The sequence below is a fragment of the Mastigoproctus giganteus genome, chromosome 8 (genome assembly GCF_048544385.1).
Source record: "Mastigoproctus giganteus isolate SK-2022 chromosome 8, ASM4854438v1, whole genome shotgun sequence".
Lineage (NCBI taxonomy): Eukaryota > Metazoa > Arthropoda > Arachnida > Uropygi > Thelyphonidae > Mastigoproctus > Mastigoproctus giganteus.
The window spans coordinates 85,641,820-85,665,639 of NC_143582.1; the positions used below are offsets into that span (position 1 = coordinate 85,641,820).

General features: G+C 40.3%; 1 protein-coding gene across 1 annotated transcript in view; it reads left to right on the plus strand.

Annotated features, from left to right (window-relative positions):
• The first annotated feature begins 466 nt into the window (after positions 1-466).
• LOC150081695 (UPAR/Ly6 domain-containing protein crok-like) overlaps positions 467-23,820 on the plus strand; it is a 37,441-nt gene continuing 14,087 nt past the window's right edge. Inside the window, exon 1 of the mRNA XM_090378810.1 lies at positions 467-638. Within this exon, the coding sequence (XP_090234936.1) occupies positions 587-638 (52 nt within the window). The 5' untranslated portion in view covers positions 467-586. The remainder of the gene's footprint in view (positions 639-23,820) is intronic.

Consider the following 23,820-nt stretch of genomic DNA (forward strand, 5'->3'; position numbering starts at 1 on the left):
TTCTGAGCTGGATATCATCATTCTTCTCTTTCTTGATGATTCCTTTCTATTTTTGACTCTCTCTCTCTCTCTCTCTCTCTGGCTAACTCGGGAATTTTTTTATGCTGGTGCAGCATATGGATAATAATAATAATGATAGAGGAAAGTTGAATCTAGGTTTGCATAAATTTTATTCTGAGACTTAAAGGTTAAGTTTATCAGTTTTTGATTTTTTTTCTTTCTTTCTTTTTTTAAGGTCACAGAATAATAAGATATGTTACTATATGTTTAAGGTGAGTCGGCAGAAAAACGGCGGTAACTGTACCAGAATGCAAGAACAGCTGCGCGAAGATAACTTGGGGATAATTACGAATGTTTCTGCAAAATTCCCTTCTTTCCCCCCCCCCCTGTCGGAAATTAGTTGAACCTTCAGTTTGCTTTTCCGTATTGGCGTTTGAACGTGTATAATTTGTTAGGGGTTTTTTATGTAATGTTTTGTAGTACAGTATTGTGCACAGAGTAGTAACATATCTTACTTCTGTGTGGTGCTATGTACGTCCCTCTTTTGTAGTTATTTAGTGACTTTTAATGTCAAGGAACAGAAATTATGGAAGCTGCAATCTTCAGGATTTGTATCCTTTCTGCCCTCTATTTTATAGGTAGGTCATTTAAGTGCTCTGATTTAATTTTGTGCTAAATTAAACGGAATGTTTAATTAAGCATAAAATTAAATGAAGTATATTTTTACAAAACGTAAGTTACAAAATTAAGTATTTTTTTTTTTTGTCTGTCGTTGTTCGGTGATAACTGAATATGAGGTGGACCAATTCACGCTAATGTCGATCCCAATTTTGGAATATGAATAATCCTTATTGCCTGAATGATAAAATCATTTAATAATACCATAACGCCACCGATGCGAGTGTTTACATTGATGTGCCGAAAGGACAGTAGGCGGGCAGGTGTTATGCTCTTAGTAAGAAACAAGTCCAGGGCAGTGCCTCCGGTAGACATGGGAGGTCAGTGCAATTTTGAGTCAGTTTGGGTGTGATATAACCGCTAAGAAATGAAAATAGGAGTTTGTTTTAGGCCTAATGATTGTGATGAGTATAACAAACTATACAAGAAATTGTTGGCCAGTAAATCAAAATATCTTATAATGGGTGATTTTAACTTTCCATATATTGACAGGAATTTGTGAGTTAGTCACTCGCACATTAGCAAGACTTTTGTGGATTTATTCGATGGCTTTTCTACGGCAGCATGTGATGAGGGAGATAACAAGAGGAAATAATATTCGGTAAAAATGCAGTTAAGCTGGTGGCCCTGATGACTAAACATGAAACTACAGGACTTACCTTTGGTGAAGCAAGGAATCGCGGTAACACTGATTGACAGAAACCAGCCACATCCCACATTCTGCTTTCCTCTCCACTTGTGCATTGCAGACAGGCCTTCTTCTGTTTAATAAAGTCTATTTCCTCCTCTCCGGGCTGAAGTCAATCTTTGTATGGCATTCAACGAACAATAGATGCTGTACACTAAAGCAAGCTGTAATTATAGAAAATCTAAGGATAGAAGCAAGCTGTAATTATAGAAAATGGATGGCCAGTTATATTAGCAAGGGCACATGATGCAAGAAAGCAAGCTTATATAGCATCAGCCAAAAAAAAAAAAAAAAAAAACCCTTATTTCACTCATCCCCTCGCTCCAGATGTTTGTCAAGTTCTGCCTTGAATCTATTTAAGCTATCAACTTCTACGACAGATGGAAGTTTGTTCCAGCAATCAACTGCCCGCTGGCTAAAGCAAACTTCAGCACATCTATTCTACAACCGTCTTTCCTCAATTTGAATTTATGCCCTCTCAGGTGATTATTCTGAGCAAGAGGAAGAATCCCATCAGTATTGAACATGCTCAAACCATTCAAGTCTTCATACACCCCAATCAGATCACCTCGATACACCTCAATCAGACACTGTAATTTGCAAAACTTAAGCCTTTCTTCATAAAAGCAATCCTTTGTTCTGTTCACTAATCTTGTTGCCCTTCTCTGTACTCGTTCCAACAGCTCTACATCCTTCTTGAAATGAGGCCTCCAGACCTGTATCCAGTACCCAAGGTGTGGCCTGACCATTATCTTATGCAAGGGGATAATCACCTCCTTATCCCTGCTAGAAAAATTTCTGTATATCATTGATAAGACACCTTTAGTTAGCAGAAAGTTAATTGGTGGAACAGACTTCCATCTTTTGTTGTAGAAGTTGATAGCCTAAATAAATTTAAGCCTAAGCTGGACAGGCATTTGTAACAAATGGAGGGGTGAAATGGGAGTGGTACTGTACTCAGGTTAGTGGAACATGAAAAAGACCTGGTGATAAATGTTAGTCAGATATGAAGTTCTCTGCTCATTGCTGATAGGCTGCTACTCTTGCAGACCATCTGCACTGCTCAGAAAACTCCATATCTGCCTGCACAATTACCCCCCAAGGTCGTTTTCATTCTCTACCCCTGTCAGTATGGTACCACAGAGTTGATACGTTACTCTGGGATTACTGCTTCCCATATGTAGTACTTTACATTTGTCAATGTTAAACTTCATTTGCCACCTCTCAGCCCATCTGCTCAACTTTTCTAGATCCTGTTGCAGCAGTGTAGTGTCATTAACAATTCTGCCAACCTTCGTATCGTCTGCAAACTTGGACATTAAGCCTGATATACCTTCATCAATATCATTTATAAATTCAAAAAGCAACAATGAACCCCTGAGGGACTCCACTAATACATTAGTCCACAAAGAGCAGTGTCCATTGATTCCCACTCCGTCTTCCCCCACTCAACCATCCCTTTATCCATAGCAGCAATTTGCCTCCAATGCTACACTTCTCCAATTTGTGAAATATCTAGAATACCTAGATATTTCATTCCATTGTCTTATCCAGGTATCATCGTAATGGCAGAATGATACCAGGTTTTTGAGTTTTTTTTTTTTTTTTTTTTTTTCCTTTTTCAGATAGACCTAGGAACAATTATATGCATGGTTAAGGGGGGGCACATACCTCCTTTGTCCACCCCTGAATATACCCTTGTTTCATACAATACCTAATTTCATACTTTGCAGGTACCATATACAAGTAAAACTGATAAATTAAAATTAAAATCTATTAAAACCTGGCACTTCTTTTGCTTAAATGCATCCCGAATTGGTGGTGTAAACTGACATAACCTTTTTACACTAAAATGAAAGTCTTAAAATATGTACACTTCTTTTGCTTCAGTCTGTCCTGAATTAGTGGTGTAAACTAACTAAACTTTTTTTAAAATTACGTAAAAAGAAAACTGAAATTCAACTTATCTTTCAACTAGAAGCAATCTGTAATTATAGAAACTGGATTGCCAGTGATATCATGATCTGAAAAGAGAGCTAATAAGTCACATGATAAAAAAGCCAACACACTAAAGCGATCAAGAAAAACAATGTCACATCTACAGTGACGCTAAATAATGACCTACCAATCAAAGCTAAGCACTTCCTCGATGACACAAACAGCAAGTCATCTAGTTTCATGTTTAGTTGTCAGACCGCCAACTTAAATGCATTTTAACCTAATATTCTTGAACTGATTATCAGCAGTGATTCTTCATGCATTAAGAATCTGCAGGTAAAAGATCCACTAGATGACAGTGATCACATTAAACTGATCTGAGGTTTAATTAAAGACAAATATTACAATGGTAAGGGTAACTACAGTGGTCTCAGAGAGTTTGTAAATTCTTTGCAAGGGGACCAACTGATGATATTACCAATAGCAAATTCTAAATGGAAAGCATTTGGAGAAGTAATTATAAAAGGTACTAGGCTTTTCATACCAACTAAGAAATATTGTTAGACTGAAATGGATGTCAGATGAACTGATGAGACTTGTGGCTAAGAAGAAAAAACATGTGGGATGCATTAAATTATCAGGTGATACAGAAGCTTATGGTAGATATAAGCTAGTCTGTAATCAAGTCACAAAGGAGGTTAGGCAAGCTGAGGCAGATTACAAAAAGTCTGGCAAAAAAGAATGCAGATAAAAGCAACAAAGCCTTCTTTACTTATCTTAATAGTAGGAGGAAGGGGTTGAGTCATTTTGGTCCGTTTGATGTCGATGGTTTAACTGTTGATGATCCTGGTCGGAATGCTGGAAAACTGAATAGGTATTTTACATCTACATTCACATGTGAGGAATTCTTTAGGAAAGGGGAGCCAGAAGATTATCAAACTCTGACAGGAAACTAAATGATTCTGATAAATGAGCAGAAACATGGAAGAGAAATTGTTAAACTAAACATAAAAAATGTGATGGGATAGATGGGATCTGTCCAATTGTATTAAGGGAGGTAGCAAAGGAGGTAAGCAAACCCTTAGACATAATTATGAGAGCATCTTTGGATTCAGGGACATTCCCTATGTACTGAAGATCTGTGAATGTATATCCAATTCACAGAGGGGTTTCAAAAGGTGACATGAGTAATTACAGACCTGTTAATTTCTGTTCCAGGGAAAATAATGGAGCCATTGGTTAATGAAGTAATGCAAGACCATCTAGACAGGAATGCAATTATACTGCAGTTACATCATGAATTCTTGAGGTGAGATCTTGTCTGACAAATCTTCGATACTACGATGCGGTAACAAAGCATAAAATGATTTTGATATCATTTACTTGGATTTCAGGAACGCCTTTGATACTGTTGTATATAAAAGGCGGCTGCACAAACTTGAGCAATATAGCATTGAGGGCGAGTTTCAGCTATGGAACTTTGAGTTGTAAAATGCAGAGTGATTATCGATGAGCACTGCTCTTCATGAGTAATGTTATTAGTGGAGTCCTTCCGGGTTCAGTGCTGGGCCCATTGATGTTTCTATATTTAGTAATGATTTTGATGAAGGTATATCAGGAATAATGTCTAGGTGTGCAGATACAAACATTGGAAGGGTGGTTAATGACAGTAATCAAGGTAAGCTTTTGCAATAAGATATAAGGCAAATGGGCTGAGAAATGGTAGATGAAGTTTAACATTGACAAATGTAAGGTATTGCATGTGGGTAGCAGTATTCCCAAATTAATTTGCCAAAACTGTGTGGTACTGCACTCAGGATAGTGGAACATGAAAAAGACCTGGTGCTAAATGTCAGTCAGATATGAAGTTCTCTGCTCATTGCTGATAGGCTGCTAGGAGAGCTATTGTGTTTTTTTCATCAATGATATACAGGATCTTTTCTAGCAGGGATAAAGGAGGTGACTATCCCAGAGTACAAGTCAATGGTTATGTTGCATCTTGAGTACTGCATACAGGTCTGAATGCCTCATTTTAGCAATGTTGTAGATCTGCTGGTATGGCTGCAGTGAAAGGCAATGAGATTGGAGAAGAGAACAAAAGGTCTTACCAAGACAGGCTTCTTTCTGAAAATTGCAGCTTCTGGAGACTACTCATCTGCGAGGTAATCTGACTGAGGTGTTTAAGGCTTTAAATGGATTGAGCAAGCTCACTGCTGATAGCATTTTTTCTCTTGCTCAGACTACACATATCAGTTGGGGCATAAATTTAAATTGAAGAAGGATAGTTGCAGGACATATGTGAACAAGTTTCCCCTCAGCTAGTGGGTGCTTGATTTTTGTAACAAAGTTCCATGTGTTGTGGAAGTGGTTAGATTTAATGAATTCCAGGTATAACTAGACATTATTGGTGGGGATGAACAAGTGAATTTTTTTTTTTTTTTTTGTATAAACATCTTTAGCCACGCCTACTAAATTTCAGAAGATAATAAAATCAATTTGTCACGATTTTGTGATGCCGAAATGATGTCATTTCCATTTCATAACAAAGATAAATGGAGTTGGGAAAGGAGATCGTGCAAAGGATCATGGAAGGTGACCTTGAATGTGTTCAGAGTTTTTTTTTTTTTTTTTTTATATATTTTATGTAAACCCCAAACACAGAAGGTATTAGAACCGTGCTTGGGTTGGAGGTTGAGAAGACGAAAGAAGATATTTGTTGATATTGAACTTGAACTCCTGTAGACTGTAATTTTCAGGAAATACTTATAAAGGAACATTGTTCCAGAAAACGGCAGTTGAATGAATAAACGAGGAAAATGAAAAGTTGGTTCTGTGAGTTTGAAGTTGGATAGTAAATAGATGTTGGCTGGTGGCAGCACGTGTTCGGACTGTTTTGAAAGAGAGAGCAGGAATTATAGAAGCCAGTTCAGAAGAACAGTGCCCATGGAAATATCTGTAGAAGAAGCATGCAGCAGAAACAGTACGTCTATGAGACAGCGAGTGCAGAGACTCTGTTAGAGATGAGTCATTAATTAACCTAACTGCCCTCTTCTGAATAGAATCAAGAAGCCTGAGAGAGGTTTTAGGGGCACAACCCCAGATGTCGGAACAATATTCCATGGTAGGGTGGATTTGTGATTTGTAAAGAGTGAACAGCTGTTTGGAAGGAAAGTAATGCTGAGAGCGAAAGACAAAACCAAGTTTTTTTTTTTTTTTTTTTTTTTTTGATGCAGAGGAAGCAATATTTGTAATGTGCTTGTGCCAAGAGAGATTAGAAGTCAGGGTAATCCCCAAATCGGAGTGTCACCAAAGATAAGCATAGGAGCAGATATTCAAGAAGTTGAAGCTGATTGAGCAAGGCAAGGTTTCTCAGAATGGAAGGTGGAATGCAATGTGCTATCATCGGCAAAACTATGGATAGGATTTCCAGTCAATGGAAGAAGGTCATTAATATACAAGAGGAAAAGAATGGGGGAAAGAACTGAACCTCGGCGGACACCGGCATTAGTGGAGAAGTTAGAAGACAGAGAGCCATCTACCATCACTCTCAGTGAGCGATCAGAGAGACAACTGGATAACCAATTACAAAAAACTGTTGGCAAACCATAAGGTGGAAGTTTGTTTAGAAGACCTTTATGCTAAACACGATCGAAAGCCTTTGAGATGTCAAGAGCAACTACTTGTGTTTCACCAAACCTTTCTATTGAATTAGTCCATAAATGGATAACATAAGTTACCCATTTATGGACTAATCGTCACTGTGGATCGACACTGACGGAATCCATACTGGTGATCGTTGATCAGATGGAAGGTTTCTAGGTAGTTTAAGAGTTGGCGGTTAATTGATTTCTCCATTACTTTAGAAAGAGTAGAAGTAATTGCAATAGGATGATAATTGGATGAGAGGGATTTGTCACCCTTTTTAGGAACTGGCTGGATATGAGCAAATTTCCAAGCAGAAGGAAAAACACCTTTGGAATAATAAAGTGAAAAAAGGCGGCAGAGAATAGGAGTAAGTTCAGGAGCACAGGTTTTGAGAGCAATTGGAGAAATACCATCGGCACCTGGCGCTTTCTTAGCATCAAGATTCGTCAAAATCTTTCTGACATCTTTTGACAGAAGACCACAGGATGCATTGAATGGAGCGTGTTGGAAATGGTGGGAGGTGTTTAACCAAGATCGTTAATGCACGAGTTGAAAGAAAAATGGGATGCTAGCAGGTCAGCTTTATCCTTGGCTGAAGTGACAACAGAACCATCTGGTTTGGACAGAGGTGGGAGCAGAGATGGACAAAAGTTGCGGCCAATAGCTTTGGCAAGAGACCAGAATGCTCGGCTACCATTAGGGCAAAAAGCAAGTTTTCTACTCTTAGCCTGTTCAAACTCTAGTTTGGACTGATTAATAACTGCTTTACAATTGTTGCGAGCTTTGGTGTAGGCAGAAAATGAAACTGAAGAATTAGAAACAAGCCAATTACGATATGCAACGTTCTTCTCTTGAACAGCCTTAGCACATTTATTGGAAAACCAAGGTTTAGATAAAAGACGAGATTTTAAAGTGGAGTGTGGGATAAAGGATTCCATTCCTGCAAGAATAATTTCACTGACACGATCTGGGCAAACGTTGACATCAAAAGTTTTGAAACAGTAATCCGACCAAGGAAAAGAAGTCTCGCTGGTCATCCCATTTTGCATTCTTGTAATGCCAAACAACACAAGGTTTGGAATCGCCACGAGATAAAGGTTCCATTGGAGAAGAGACAATCACCAAGTTGTGATCTGAAGTGCCTAAAGGACCTCTCACTTCAACCATGTACTTAGAAGGGTTGTTTGTGAGAAAAAGGTCAAGAGTATTGACTGTATGATTAGGATTGTCCAGTATTCTTGTAGGTAAATGAACAATCTGTGCAAGATCATGTGCAAGGTCAGTGTGACTAGAAAACGGAAGCCAGCTGGAATTGTGAACATTAAAATCACCAAGGAAAATTACCTCATTGTTAGGAAAGTTGGACTGGAGAAAGTCAAGTTGTAAAGAGGGGAAGTCAAAGAGCTCCAAGTGATTAGTGGAGTTGGGAGAACGGTACACACAACAGATGAATTTGACACAATGAGGTAGAGAGATTTTAAGCCAGAGAAGATCGAAAAGAGGAGATTCCAAATTACCAAGTCTGACAGGGAATATCGGAACGGACATATGCACATTTACCACCTTTGAGGCGAAATGGATGATACAGCGAATAATTTGGGCAACTGAGATGAGTAGTAGTTGAATCAACCAATAACTGAGATTCTGTCAGAAAAAGTACATGGGGTTTGGCAGACTGCAAGTGGAAATGGACATCGGTTGAAATTAGAATTGAGACCACATATATTTGTGAAATGAATTAGGAAGTGCTTGGGAGGTTTTGATCTTTTCGCAGATAAGCTTGCTCTAAACCATTCAAGGCTTTATACACCTAAATCAGATCACTTCACAGGTTCCTAGTCTCCAGACACTGTAATTTGCAAAACTTAAGCCTTTCTTTGTTCAACCTTTGTTCCATTTTCTAATCTTGTTGCCCTTCTCTGTACTCATTCCAACAGCTCTACATTCCTTCTTTAAATGAGGCCTCCAGACCTGTATACAGTGCTCAAGGTGTGGCCTGACCATTGCTTTATACAAGGGGATAATCATCTCCTTTTCCCTGCTAGAAAAATTCCTGTATATCATTGACAAGACACCATGAGCTACTCTTGTAGACCGTCTGCTCTGCTCAGAAACTTCATATCTGCCTGCACAATTACCGCCATGTCCTTTTCATTTTCTACTGCTGTCAGTGTGGTACCACAGAGTTGATATGTTACTCTGGGATTACTGCTTCCTATATGTAGTACTTTACATTTGTCAACGTTAAACTTCATTTGCCACCTCTCAGCCCATCGCTCAACTTTTCTATATCCTGTTGCAGCAGTGTACTGTCATTAATGTCATTAATAACTCTGCCAACCTTCGTATCATCTGCAAATTTGGACATTAAGCCTGATATACCATCATCAATATCATTTATAAATACAGAAAACAACAATGGACCCAACACTGAACCCTGAGGGACTCCACTAATAACATTAGTCCACAAAGAGCAGTGTCCATTGATTACCACTCTGTCTTCTCCCACTCAACCATCCCTTTATCCATAGCAACAATTTGCCTCCAATCCCACACTGCTCCAATTTGTGCAGCAATCTTCCATGTGCAACAGTATCAAAGGCTTTTCTAAGATCCAAATATATGATATCAAAGTTATTATTTTCATCCAGTTCCTTTGTGACTACATCACAGTATCCAATCAAATTGGTCAGACAAGACTTCCCTTTGACATACCCAATATGTGTCTGAGCTATAACTGAAGTCTTGTCTAGATGATCCTGCAATGCTTCTTTAACCAGTGCCTCCATTAATTTCCCTGGAACAGAAGTTAAACTAACAGGTCTGTAATTACCTGTGTTTCCCTTTGATCCTCCTTTGTGGATTGGGGTCACATTTGCACATCTCCAGTCCATAGGTACCTCTCCGGAATCCAGGGAAGCTCTCATAATTATGACTAAGGGTTTGGTTACGTCCTTTGCCGCCTCCTTTAATATAACTTAATAGATTTCATCCAACCCCAGGTGCCTTTCTTGTGTTTATCTTCAACAATTTCTCTTCCACTTTATTCTCAGTTATTAAAAGATTATCTAGCTTTCTGCCAGAGTTGAATACACCTCTGGCATTCCCCTCCCTGAATAACTCCTCATGTGTGAATGTTGATGCAAAATATTCGTTCAGTTTTTTAGCTACGTGAGCAGGATCATCAACAGTTGAACCATCGATTTCAAGTGGACCAATCTGATTCATCCCCTTTCTTAAATTTTGACGAACTTGATGCTAAGAAAGCTCCAGGTCCCGATGGTATTTCTCCACTTGTTCTCTGAGGGCTGATGACCCTCCTATGTGTGAGTCTTGTGGCACAGTTTTATCAATTAGACACATTTTAATCGAATGTCCAGTTTTTAGCAGTATCCGTCTTACCGCTTTTAATCATCTGACTGAGCCGTATACACTCAGTCAGATTTTATCCGACAATGACAATGTGTCTGCTATTTTTAGATTTTTAAAGTCAATAAATATTTTTACTCGTTTATGAAATTTACATTTTTCTTATACTTCTTGACATAGTGACCTAACTAATTAGGTCACTGAAAGTTTAAATTATTTTATAAATGACATGGTCTTGGCGCATTATAGCCTTAGTAGCTAATGCGCCAATAAAACCAAAACCAAACCAAACCAAACCACTTGTTCTCAAAACCTGTGCTCCTGAACGTACTCCTATTCTTTGCCGCCTTTTTTCAGTTTCTTATTCCAAAGGTGTTTTTCCTTCTGCTTGGAAGTTTGCTCATATCCAGCCAGTTCCTAAAAAGGGTGACAAATCCCTCCCATTCAATTATTGTCCCATTGCAATCACTTCTACTCTTTCTAAAGTAATGGAGAAATCATTTAACCGCCAACTCTTAAAACTACCTAAAAACCTTCCGTCTGATCAATGATCGCCAGTATGGATTCTGTCAGTGTCGATCCCCTGGTGGTATTCTGGCTTATGTTACCCATTTATGGACTAATTCAATGGAAAAGTTCAGTGAAACACAAGCAGCTGATCTTGACATCTCAAAAGCTTTCGATTGTGTTTGGCATAAAGGTCTTCTAAACAAGCTTCCATCTTATGGTTTGCCAACTGTTTTTTGTAATTGGTTATCCAGTTTTCTCTCTGATTGCTCACTGAGGGTGATGGTAGATGGCTCTCTGTCTTCTAACTTCTCCACCAATGCCGGTGTGCCCCAAGGTTCAGTTCTTCCTCCACTCTTTTCCTCTTGTATATTAATGACCTTCCATTGACTGGAAATCCTATCCATAGTTTTGCCGATGATAGCACATTGCATTCCACTTTCCATTTTGAGAACCTTGTCCTGCTCAATCAGCTTCAACTTCTCGAAAATCTTCTACTACTTCCTTAAATGCCGATCTCCAGGTAATTCTCCAGTGGGGCAAAGACAACTTAGTTGATTTCAGTCCTTCTAAAACTCCCATTTCTAGGCAAGATGATCTAACTCTTTTGGTGATTACTCTGACTTCTAATCTATCTTGGCACAAGCACATTACAAATATTGCTTCCTCTGCATCAAAAAAACTTGGTTTTATCTTTCGCTCTCACCTTTACTTTTCTTCCAAACAGCTGTTCAGTCTTTATAAATCGCAAATCCGCCCTACCATGGAATATTGTTCCCACATCTGGTGTTGTGCTCCCAAAACCTCTCTCAGGCTTCTTGATTCTGTTTAGAAGAGGGCCGTTAGGTTAATTAACGACTCATCTCTAACAGAGTCTCTGCACTCGCTGTCTCATAGACGTACCGTTTCTGCTGCATGCCTCTTCTACAGATATTTCCATGGGCACTGTTCTTCTGAATTGGCTTCTATATTCCCGCTCTCTCTTTCAAAACAGTCCAAACACGTGCTGCCACCAGCCAACTTCCATTTACTGTTCAACTTCAAACTCACAGAATCAACTTTTCATCTTCCTCATGTATTCATTCAACTGCTGTTTTCTGGAACAACATTCCTTCATATGTATTTCCTGAAAATTACAGTCCAATGTCAACAAATATCTTCCATCTTCTCAACCTCCAACCCAAGCACGGTACTAAGTACTACAGGTTCTAATACTGTGTTTGGGGTTTACATAAAAAAAAAAAAAAAAAAAAAAGAAGTAAAACGTGGCCTTTAATCATCCTTAACTTCATTGGATTTGAAGATGATGGTGCTTTGACAAATGAAATCATCAGTCTTGGTGAATCAATGGGTCCTCGAGGTTGATGAAGAGGATGTGGATGGACCTTATTGATCTTCTTGGGCATGAGCTAACAAATGAGGAGCTAAAAGAGTTGGAGAAAATTATGGAGTGTAACACCAGAGAAGAAGACACCCAAAAAGTGTCAGCCAAAGAGTTAAAAACTTTGAAGATTCTTTTTTTGTTGGGAACATTTAAGAGCAGTAGTAAAAAAACACATCAGCTTTGAAAACACTGAACTCTAGGTGTGTAAAATGGAAGATGAAGTTATTTCTTACTTCAGGAAGCTGCAAAAGGGTTGTCAAAAACAATCCATCCTGGACAGTTCCTTGCTAGTAGCGAAGAAAGAGTGAAAAGACTTCTGATCCACCTAGCACTATGCCACCATCGATTTCATCAGCATCAGCCCTGCACTTTGAGTTTAAGGTAAATGCTAATTTATTGTTTTTTTTTTTTTTTTTTTTAATGTTTAATGAAATAACTATTTATTAAATAATCTTTCTAAAACACTCATTTTTAATGTAAAAATTAAGTATAGCATGCAAGAAATAAAAATCAGGTAAAACATGCAAGAAATACCTATTATGTGTCTGGGGTTGCTTGTCAAGGGTTTGGTACGAATTGCAGGAAATCAATGTATTATTGGATTCTGTTTACGACATTAGGTGGACAATGCAATATTATGATAATGGGTTTTGTGGAACAAATTACCATTGAATGTTGGGGCCCTACTTTAGTTACTTTTTTATTTAAAAATAACTAAATGCACAAGGCATAATATGTTAAGAGTAAGAGTTTAATATCTATATAATATTGGTGTAGATACACCATGACAACTGGGTTGTCATGTCTGCAATACCAGGATACTTGCCCACCCACCGATGATAGGCCAACAGCTTTGAAAAGGCACTGTCTGGGTGGTGGTACTCACTGAGAATAAGTAACAATAACCTTCTCTATTAGTGAAGCGTTACTTATTCGAGGTAGTGCAATACCATGGCAACTTGTGAAGGAAGTGCACAATATGAGATACAGAGCAAATGATTCCTCCCACACTACCGTTGTAGTTTCTTAAGGGGTTATCTATGGTGTATCTACACCGATATTACTTTTTTATATACAGGATTTGCCCCATCTAAAAGGAGTGCCTGCTTTCAGCTAAAAATAAGTGAGGGTTTCAAATACCCCTATTTATTTTTATCATTTATTTAGACAATATGTGATTCAGTTTGTATATCAGTGCATTGTTTACTTTTGAAAGGGCGATGCAGTGCACATAAATATGAAGTGTGGTCTCCATTAATAGTGATATAATCAGCCAGATGATTCAGTAGGGAGTTGAGAAATTGTGGCAAATGTCATCTTGGTGAAAATTTAGCCATTTCTCTTGTGCTTTGGGTTGGGCCGCACTTTTAGTAGACTGAGAGGTAGAGGTTAGTGAATGACCTATTGCATCCCAAATGTGCCCTCCAGGCAACACATCTGGTGAATATGCAGGCCAAGGGAGCATCTTGATATCGTGTAGATACTTTCAGGATATGAAAGCTGCATGTGGGGTGGGCATTGTTCTGCTGAAAAATAGCTTTTAGGATGGAGGGAAGAAGCATTAGTCTTAATTGATTTCAAAATAATGTCTTGTCATAAAAATTGTAATTTCGGGAGTACAATGTGTACAGAAAAGATAGACAAGACAGGAAGGGAGGAGGGGTTATGCTGTTAGTTAAGGAACACAAAATTTAAGGAAGTGCATCCAATTGATGGTGGATAATGAGTTGAGTCTGTTTGGTGTTGATATAAGCACTGGGAAAGGAAAAATATAGGCCTAATGAATCTGATGAGTATAATGAGCAGTTGTGCAGAGAAATAGTGGGCCAGTAAATCAGAGTGTCTTATAATGGGGGATTTTAATTTTCCAGAAATTGACTTGAATTTGTGGGTTGGTCACTCACACACTAGCAAGGCATTTGTGGATTTATTGGATGATTGTTTTCTACATCAGCATGTTTGGGAAGCAACTAGATGGAGTAATACTCTTGATCTGATTATCAGTAGTAATTCTTCATGTATCTGCAGATAAAGGAACCACTAGGTGACAGTGATCAGTGTGCTGAAGTGGAATGTACTCAAAGAGGTAACTACCATCAGGGGTAAAGGGAAGGGTTTTTGCTTTCATAAAGGTGACTACGGTGGGGTGAGACAGTATTTAAATTCTATACGGTGGGATCAACTGATGATGTTACAAATAGCAAATTCAAAATGGCAAGCATTCAAAGAATTAATTTTGGAAACTATTAGGCTTTTCATACCAACAAAGAAATATTGTTCAAGATTTATTATTATTAGCGTATGGTGCAAGGAAGCCTGAGGCTTATGCTGCACCAATAAAAAAAAAAAAAAAAAAAATTCTGAGTTACCCTGAGAGAGAGAGAGAGAGAGAGAGAGAGAGAGAGAGAGAGAGAGAAAAGAGAATCACCAAGAAAGAAAAGAATGATGATATCTGACTCAGGACCCTATGTGTGTCAAGCCCATACTCATCAGATGTGAGCCCCTGGGATTAGGCCTAAATAGATGTCAAATGAACTAATTAGACATTTGGCAGAGAAGAAAATGCATGGGATACATATAAATTAACAGGTGACACAGAATCCTATGATATATATAAGCTGGTCTGTAACCAAGTCACAATGGAAGTTAGGCAAGCAAATTACGAGAAAACTCTGGCAAAGGATGCAAAGAAAAATAGCAAAGAGTTCTTTACTTATGTAAACTCTAGAAGGAAGGGGATGAATCAGATTGGTCCACTTGATATCGATGGTTCAGCTATTGATGATCCTGCTCAGGTAGCTAACAATCTAAATGAATATTTTGCATCTATATTCACATGAGTTGTTCAGGGAGGAGAATGCCAGAGGTGTATTAAACTCTGGCAGTAAGCTAGATAATCTAGTAATATCTGAGAGTAAAGTGGAGGAGAAATTGTTGAAGATAAACATAAGAAAGGCACCTGGGGTGGATGGAATCTATCCAGTTATATTAAAGGAGGCAGCAAAGGAAGTAAACAAACCCTTAGCCATAATTATGACAGCTTCCTTGGACTCAGAGGAGGTACCCATGGACTGGAGATGGGCATATGTGACCCCAATCGACAAAGGAGGATCAAAGGGAGACACGGGTAATTACAGACCTTTTAGTTTAATTTCTGTTCAGGAAAATTAATGGAGGCACTGGTTAAAGAAGCACTGCAGGATCATCTAGACAAGACTTCAGTTAAAGCTCGGACACAGCATGGGCTTGTTAAGGGGCAGTGTTGTTTGATCAATTTGATTGGATACTATGATGTAGTCACAAAGGAACTGGATGCAAAGAATAATTTTGATATCATATATTTGGATCTTATAAAGTCTTTTGATACTGTTGCACATGGAAGACTGCTGCACAAATTGGAGCAGTGTGGCATTGGAGACAAATTGCTGCTATGGATAAAGGGATGGTTGAGTGGGGGAAGGCAGAGTGGTAATCAAAGTCCATTGATTACCACTCTGTCTTCCCTGCTCTTTGTGGACAAATGTTATTAGTGGAGTCCCTCAGAGTTCAGTGTTGGGTCCATTATTGTTTTCTGTATTTATAAATGATATTGATGATGGTTTATCAAGCTTAATGTCCAAGTTTGCAGACGATACAAAGGTTGGCAGGGTTGTTAAGGACACTATTGACGCTATGCTGCTACAACAGGATCTAGAAAAGCTGAGTAGATGCCCTGAGAGGTGGCAACTGAAGTTTAACATTGACAAATGTAAAGTACTGCATATAGGAAGCAGTAACCGCAGAGTAATGTATCAACTGTGTGGTACTACACTGACAAGTGCAAAGTGTGTTAGTTGTCTGATGTCACCAGGGTCTCTCCCATTTCCGTGTTGTGTACTCTTGTTTGTGTAGCACAGAACTCTATGAAGGCCAGAGATTTAAAAAGTGTGTGGGGAGTGGATGGATGTGTAGCATTGTGTGCCATTGTTCTTCTGACCATTTAGCCGTTGGGACCCACCATTACTGCACTTGCCCCCAGGGGAGGCAGGTCAGGTACCCAGTAGATTTCTATACTCTGGCAGGCACTGCCACTTAGTTTCCAAAGATTTCAGTGGCAAGGGCCTATGTAAAAAAAATAAAAATAAATAAATAAATAAAATAAAAAATAAAAAAGGTGGTTAACGCTAGAATATAAAAGGCCAAGAGTAATGTAAGCATGGTTTAAATTTGGACGTTATTAATTGATAAGTTGTGTGGGGTGTACACTGCGAGATAGACAGAGTAGGGGGGGGGAGCTGAAGGCTGGGAGAAAAAGACAGAGGTAGGGTGAAGATAGAGAAGGTGAACCATTTGGCGTGGCAGGGAGAGGAGACAGGGACCAATCTCCTCACCCCCCTGCCTCGGAGGAGAGTAAAAGAAAACCAGGCTAGAATGTTCGGTTTGATCGCCAATATGGCTTGTGACAGAAAAGCTGCTGGTGTCTCCAGTGTCTGGGTTTTGGAGTCTTCAATGGGATCAAGTACTGGTTGATCTTGCCTGGAGATTCAGTTGCAGATATCAGCCCAATGGAACTTGGATGAAGGAAGTGAATTTCAGTTCAGTTGAGCTTCGATGAGGTCGGCGGTTGATGATACTGGAGAGTGATGCCCAGAATCTGTCTCAAGTTACTGCTCTTGGTGGTTTAGGCTCCTTAATGTTCTTTATTTGTTGAAGACAAAGAACATTAAGGAGCCTAAGGACATCCTGTGCAAAAAGTGGCATTAAGGAGCCTAAGGACATCCTGTGCAAAAAGTGGAATTAAGGAGACTAAGGACATCCTGTGCAAAAGTGAAGTATTTATAATTGTCATGGGTATGAATTAGTATATGTTCTTGGTCCTTTGGCAAATTAATAATCCTTGTGATCAGAATAGATCTCGTCTTCATAGTCAGGACAGTCATACGTTATATCGTGCCAAGATTCATCAGTGTCACAGTGGCAGCATGGATCATCTGTGATGCCCAGAGACGTTAATTTTTCTTGTATCAACCCGTGGCCTGTGAGGAGGAACGTTACGTACAGGCCAGGGGAATACCAGCTTGGGACTTTTGGGAACGTGAACGTTACTTCAGGGATGAATTTCTTTGTAATTGCCCCCTTAGTGGATGTTGTCCCTCTGTCCTGCCAGACCTGCTTCAAGTGAGCAAGAAGGCGCCTTTTCTCTGTCTTGCGATTGATTGCTGGATTGGTGGTGAATCCAATGGTGGTAGTGGAGATTCCTTTGGACAGATGATACAACATGCCGCATCTAATTATTTCAAGATCTAGAGGGAGGACTCCAGCGAGGACTTGAAGAGCAGGAGTTCTCACCGCGCAGCAGGCTCTGGTGATGGTAAGTAGTATTGCTCTTTGAATGGTGGCTAATTTCTTCTGATTTGTGACAATAGTTGCTCGATGATGGTGACAGAGGTAGAGAGTGAAAAGGACCTAGGGGTAATTGTGCAGGCAGATACTAAGTTTTCTGAGTAGTGCAGACAGTCTGCAAGAGTAGCCCATGGTGTCTTGTCAATGATATACATGAATTTTTCTAGCAGGGAGAAGGGGGTGTTATCTCTTTGTATAAGGCAATGGTCAGACCACACCTTGATTACTGTATACAGGTCTGGAGGCCTCATTTTAAGAAAGATGTAGAGTTGGAAAGAGTACAGAGAAGGGCAACAAGATTAGTGAATGGAACAAAGGGTTGCTCTTACAAAGAAAGGCTTAAGTTTTTCAAATTACAGTATCTGGAGACTAGGCACCTGCGAGGTGATCTGATTGAGGTGTATAAACCCTTGAACGATTTGAGCATGCTCAATGCTGATGGGATTCTTCCTCTTGCTCAGAATAATAGCCTGAGAAGGCATTATTTCAAATTGAGGAAAAACAGTTGTAGGATGTGTGGAAGTTTGCCTTTAGCCAGCGGGTGGTTGATTGCTGGAACAAACTTCCATCTGTTGTTGTAGAAGTTGATAGCTTAAACAGATTCAAGGCAGAACTAGACAAACATTTGAAGCCGGTGGATGAATGAAATGAGAAGGTGTGTGTGGGGTGCTGTATAAGCTTGCTTTCTTACATCATGTGCCCTTTCTAATGCTATCAATAATGACCAGAAGTAAATGGCTATTGTTTGTTATTTGGTTTTTAGGAGCTAAGGCCAAAGTGCTCCGGGATATGCGGTGGTCATTCCCTGACCTTTCCGCATCCTCCGTATTTGGTGGTGAAGGGCTTGAACCCTGGTCTAATCAAGAAGCATGTGCTATGCACTGCTGCTCCTTCCCACCTGGCTGCGGAGACGCTATGGCTATTGTAAGTGATACTATATTGTAAGTGATGGCTTCCGATACCAAGGTTCTGGGTGTAGTTGGTATTCTGCTTGTTGATGCAGGCTACATTACGTTTGTCTCCCGTAATAATCATTTACATCTGTGTACATTAAAGTTATGCATGCAAATTTTCAGATAAATCCATCTTTGAGTGTGGGTAAATTTCAATGAAGGCAATGTTTCCCTTCGAGTCATTGGTTGGTCTACATGCTACATTCATTAATATAAATTTCGTACACCTGTTACTGTTGATTTGGATATTGGTGTACAGGGTGTTCCTTAACTACACTGAAAATTACCAGGGTAGTACCAAACACAAGGCAGGAGCAGCAGTTTTATTTATTTTTGTTACACAGAGCATAAAATTATGATAAATGAATTAGCTTTCGGCTGGGTGGCAGCCTTCATCAGATTAAAATACTTTGAATGGCAGTTAGAATAGAGATGCACTGCCAGGATGGTACGTGAGACACGTGGTTAATTGTTTGTTGATGTTTGTGGCTGTGACGTATGGTGGTGACGTGGCCAGCGTTTGTCTATGGACAGAATTACTGTTTCTGTGATGGGGTTAAGTTGACAACCACTGTTCCTGTTCAACGAGGTATCCGAGCATTTTATACTTAACGATTCCAACCAGGTGCGCCTTAGGTAATGGTGGGACTTGTCTACAACCACGACATCGCGGTGTGGGTCGATGTCGTGGTGGGTTGTCCAGACATGCTCGGCAATAGCCGAGTGTTCTACATCTGCCAAACGGATCGCCCTTTTATGTTCTGAGAGGCGTTTCTCGAGACGACGACCAGTCTCTCCAAAGTAGCAGCTCGTGCAGTCACGGCAAGAGATGCGATAGACCACACCACTCTGTAGAAGGGTGGGGACAGGTGTTTTTATGTTGGAAAGGAGAGAACGCAGTTTCTTGCCTGGGAGTTGGATGCACTTCACCCCATGCGATCTTAGGATTCTACCGATCTGCTGTGACAGGTTGGGGTAGTATGGGATGAATGCCCTCGTGGAAGACTCGTCACTGTTGGCGTTGCTGTTGGTCGTCACGTTGTCGCGTGCTTGTAGATCACATCTGTTAAGGACATCGATGGGGTAGCCACACCTCGTAAGGTCTACTTTGACTCTGGTAATCTCTTTGCGCCTTTCATCTGCAGAGCTGGAGTGTGTCCAGGCGCGAGTTAGCAAGGTTCGGGCGGTTGAGAGGAGATGGCCCCGTGTGTGTGCTGACTGGAAGTTGGTAAATTGGCCAGCACACATAGGCTTACGATAAACCGTCGTCTTCAAGCATGTGTCTTCGCGCCGGACAAGTGTATCTAGGTATGGTATAGAGTTGTTCGACTCCAGCTCAACCGTGAATTTTATGAAGGGCGACAGTGAGTTGAGGTGGGTTAGGAGTCGCTGACTTGAGTCTCTAGGGATCACTACGAACACATCGTCTACGTAGCGACACCAAAAGGCGATGTGATCCGGTGCGTGTGTAAACGCACGTCCCTCTAACTCCTCCATCACGATGTTTGCTGTGACCGAGCTGACAGGGGAACCCATGGCTGTGCCATGTATCTGCTGGTAGATTGAACCATTAAACATGGTTGCACCCCCTGTTAAGCACAGTCTGAGGGCGGCGGAAATGTCATCAGGCGTCAGCTTAGTTCTGTCGCTGAGGGTTCCATCATTGTCCAAGAGTTGTTTTGCGCAAGAGATGGCAAGTTCCACAGGGATGGAGGTAAAGAGTGATACGACATCGAACGATGCCATGACTTGATCTTGCGAGATGGATATAGTGCGGATCCTTTCTATGAACTCAACACTGTTGGAGACGGTGTAGGTGGTCTTGCCAACTGGAGGAGAAAGAAGTCTCGAGACAAATTTAGACAGCTCGTAAGTCGGTGATCCACAGCAGGATACAATAGGTCTTAGTGGCGTGCCTTCTTTGTGCACTTTCGGCAGGCCGTAAAACCGTGGGATCTGACACCCGGAGGCACGGAGGTGATTACGGGTTGACTGTGTGATTTTCCCTTGCTTCAGCCAAGTGTTGGTGAGGATATTCACCTCTGACTCCCATCGTTCCAAAGCCTTGTTGGGGTCGATGGTTAGGGGTTTGTAGACGGTAGCGTAGACACTAGCGTAGACACTAGTGTAGACACTACCGTCTACACTACACTACCGGCTGAAGCAAGGGAAAATCACACAGTCAACCCTTAATCACCTCCGTGCCTCCGGGTGTCAGATCCCACGGTTTTACGGCCTGCCGAAAGTGCACAAAGAAGGCACGCCACTAAGACCTATTGTATCCTGCTGTGGATCACCGACTTACGAGCTGTCTAAATTTGTCTCGAGACTTCTTTCTCCTCCAGTTGGCAAGACCACCTACACCGTCTCCAACAGTGTTGAGTTCATAGAAAGGATCCGCACTATATCCATCTCGCAAGATCAAGTCATGGCATCGTTCGATGTCGTATCACTCTTTACCTCCATCCCTGTGGAACTTGCCATCTCTTGCGCAAAACAACTCTTGGACAATGATGGAACCCTCAGCGACAGAACTAAGCTGACGCCTGATGACATTTCCGCCGCCCTCAGACTGTGCTTAACAGGGGGTGCAACCATGTTTAATGGTTCAATCTACCAGCAGATACATGGCACAGCCATGGGTTCCCCTGTCAGCTCGGTCACAGCAAACATCGTGATGGAGGAGTTAGAGGGACGTGCGTTTACACACGCACCGGATCACATCGCCTTTTGGTGTCGCTACGTAGACGATGTGTTCGTAGTGATCCCTAGAGACTCAAGTCAGCGACTCCTAACCCACCTCAACTCACTGTCGCCCTTCATAAAATTCACGGTTGAGCTGGAGTCGAACAACTCTATACCATACCTAGATACACTTGTCCGGCGCGAAGACACATGCTTGAAGACGACGGTTTATCGTAAGCCTATGTGTGCTGGCCAATTTACCAACTTCCAGTCAGCACACACACGGGGCCATCTCCTCTCAACCGCCCGAACCTTGCTAACTCGCGCCTGGACACACTCCAGCTCTGCAGATGAAAGGCGCAAAGAGATTACCAGAGTCAAAGTAGACCTTACGAGGTGTGGCTACCCCATCGATGTCCTTAACAGATGTGATCTACAAGCACGCGACAACGTGACGACCAACAGCAACGCCAACAGTGACGAGTCTTCCACGAGGGCATTCATCCCATACTACCCCAACCTGTCACAGCAGATCGGTAGAATCCTAAGATCGCATGGGGTGAAGTGCATCCAACTCCCAGGCAAGAAACTGCGTTCTCTCCTTTCCAACATAAAAACACCTGTCCCCACCCTTCTACAGAGTGGTGTGGTCTATCGCATCTCTTGCCGTGACTGCACGAGCTGCTACTTTGGAGAGACTGGTCGTCGTCTCGAGAAACGCCTCTCAGAACATAAAAGGGCGATCCGTTTGGCAGATGTAGAACACTCGGCTATTGCCGAGCATGTCTGGACAACCCACCACGACATCGACCCACACCGCGATGTCGTGGTTGTAGACAAGTCCCACCATTACCTAAGGCGCACCTGGTTGGAATCGTTAAGTATAAAATGCTCGGATACCTCGTTGAACAGGAACAGTGGTTGTCAACTTAACCCCATCACAGAAACAGTAATTCTGTCCATAGACAAACGCTGGCCACGTCACCACCATACGTCACAGCCACAAACATCAACAAACAATTAACCACGTGTCTCACGTACCATCCTGGCAGTGCATCTCTATTCTAACTGCCATTCAAAGTATTTTAATCTGATGAAGGCTGCCACCCAGCCGAAAGCTAATTCATTTATCATAATTTTATGCTCTGTGTAACAAAAATAAATAAATTATGAATCCAGAGCACGCAGGCGTGTTTTATTAGGAGCAGCAGTGCGTAGCACATGCTTCTTGATTAGACCTGGGTTCGAGCCTGTGAGCCACCAAATACGGAGGATGCGGAAAGGTCAGGAAATGACCACCACATATCCCCGGAGCAATATGGCCTTAGTTGCTAATGCTCCTAAAACAAAAACCAAATAACAAAATAAACAACCAAATACAAGGGAAAAAGAAAAAAAAAAAAAAGATGATGTAAGCATGGGTCTGGTTCTGAATGACTTTGGAGCTATGGCTATTTGAATTTTAAGAAATGACTCTGGAATTCCAAATGGTTAAAATAATAAATAAGAATAAGCAGACATGTGGCTGCTTTTTTCTTATTTTTTAAAATTATTTTTGACCATTGACTACTCCATAGCAATTTTTTCAAAAATTCAAACAGCCATAGACTCTAGCCGTTCAGAATTGTACATGTTACGAAACTTTTTTTATCAGTTATTTTGGCATGTAGAACCTTTATAATTCTGTATGCTTGGTGTAATTTAGAAAAACTGTATACATGGTGTAAACTATAAGTCAGTTTACTGAGAAATAATTTGCCCATATTAGTGTATTAATCATTTACAGCATCTAAATAAATTGTTTCTGTTGATTTTCTTTTTGGCAAATTGCATATCTTCGTGGTAAACATGGCCCATCATGTATATAAAATGAAACTACTTCAGTGCTTTTTAACAGATTTAGATAATACTATAATTTGTGTATACACACACACACACACACACACACACACACACACACACACACACACACACACAATTAAAACAAGACTTACATGATGCCTGCTTGTGTGGGCTGTGTTCAGTGAGTTACACAAGCAGGCATACTTTAGTATGAAGTGCACCAGTGGATATTTTTATTTTAAAAAATATACATTTTTAGTATTAGAACTGATGTTCATGGTAGTAATCATTAAATGACAGCGTCAGTAAATAGGTAAACAGTTTTAAATAATTTCTTGCCATTTCAAGATTATAAAATGGTATATATAAAATTAAGGATGCATTTGCTCTTTACTTTTATGTATAATTTGGCACAAAATGCTGATTCATATAAGTAGCAATTTCAAAGTTGCAGTTGATTTGTATGCGAATCTATTTTTGCTATATATGCTTATCTAAAAGTCGAATTATGGAATTTAATTATATTAAGTATAGAATCAGAAGAGTCCTCCGATATTGGGCAAGTTGACTAATAATTTAATCAAATATTATATGAATGACATCAAAACTAAAGTTTTCATGTGGAATAATGAAGGATTGTATCAGAATTGTACAATAGGAATTTTAAACTCAAATGTGCACGGATATTTTGGATAGATTGGAAATTTATTATGCACTACTAGACAGGACCATAAACAAAAAAAAAAAAA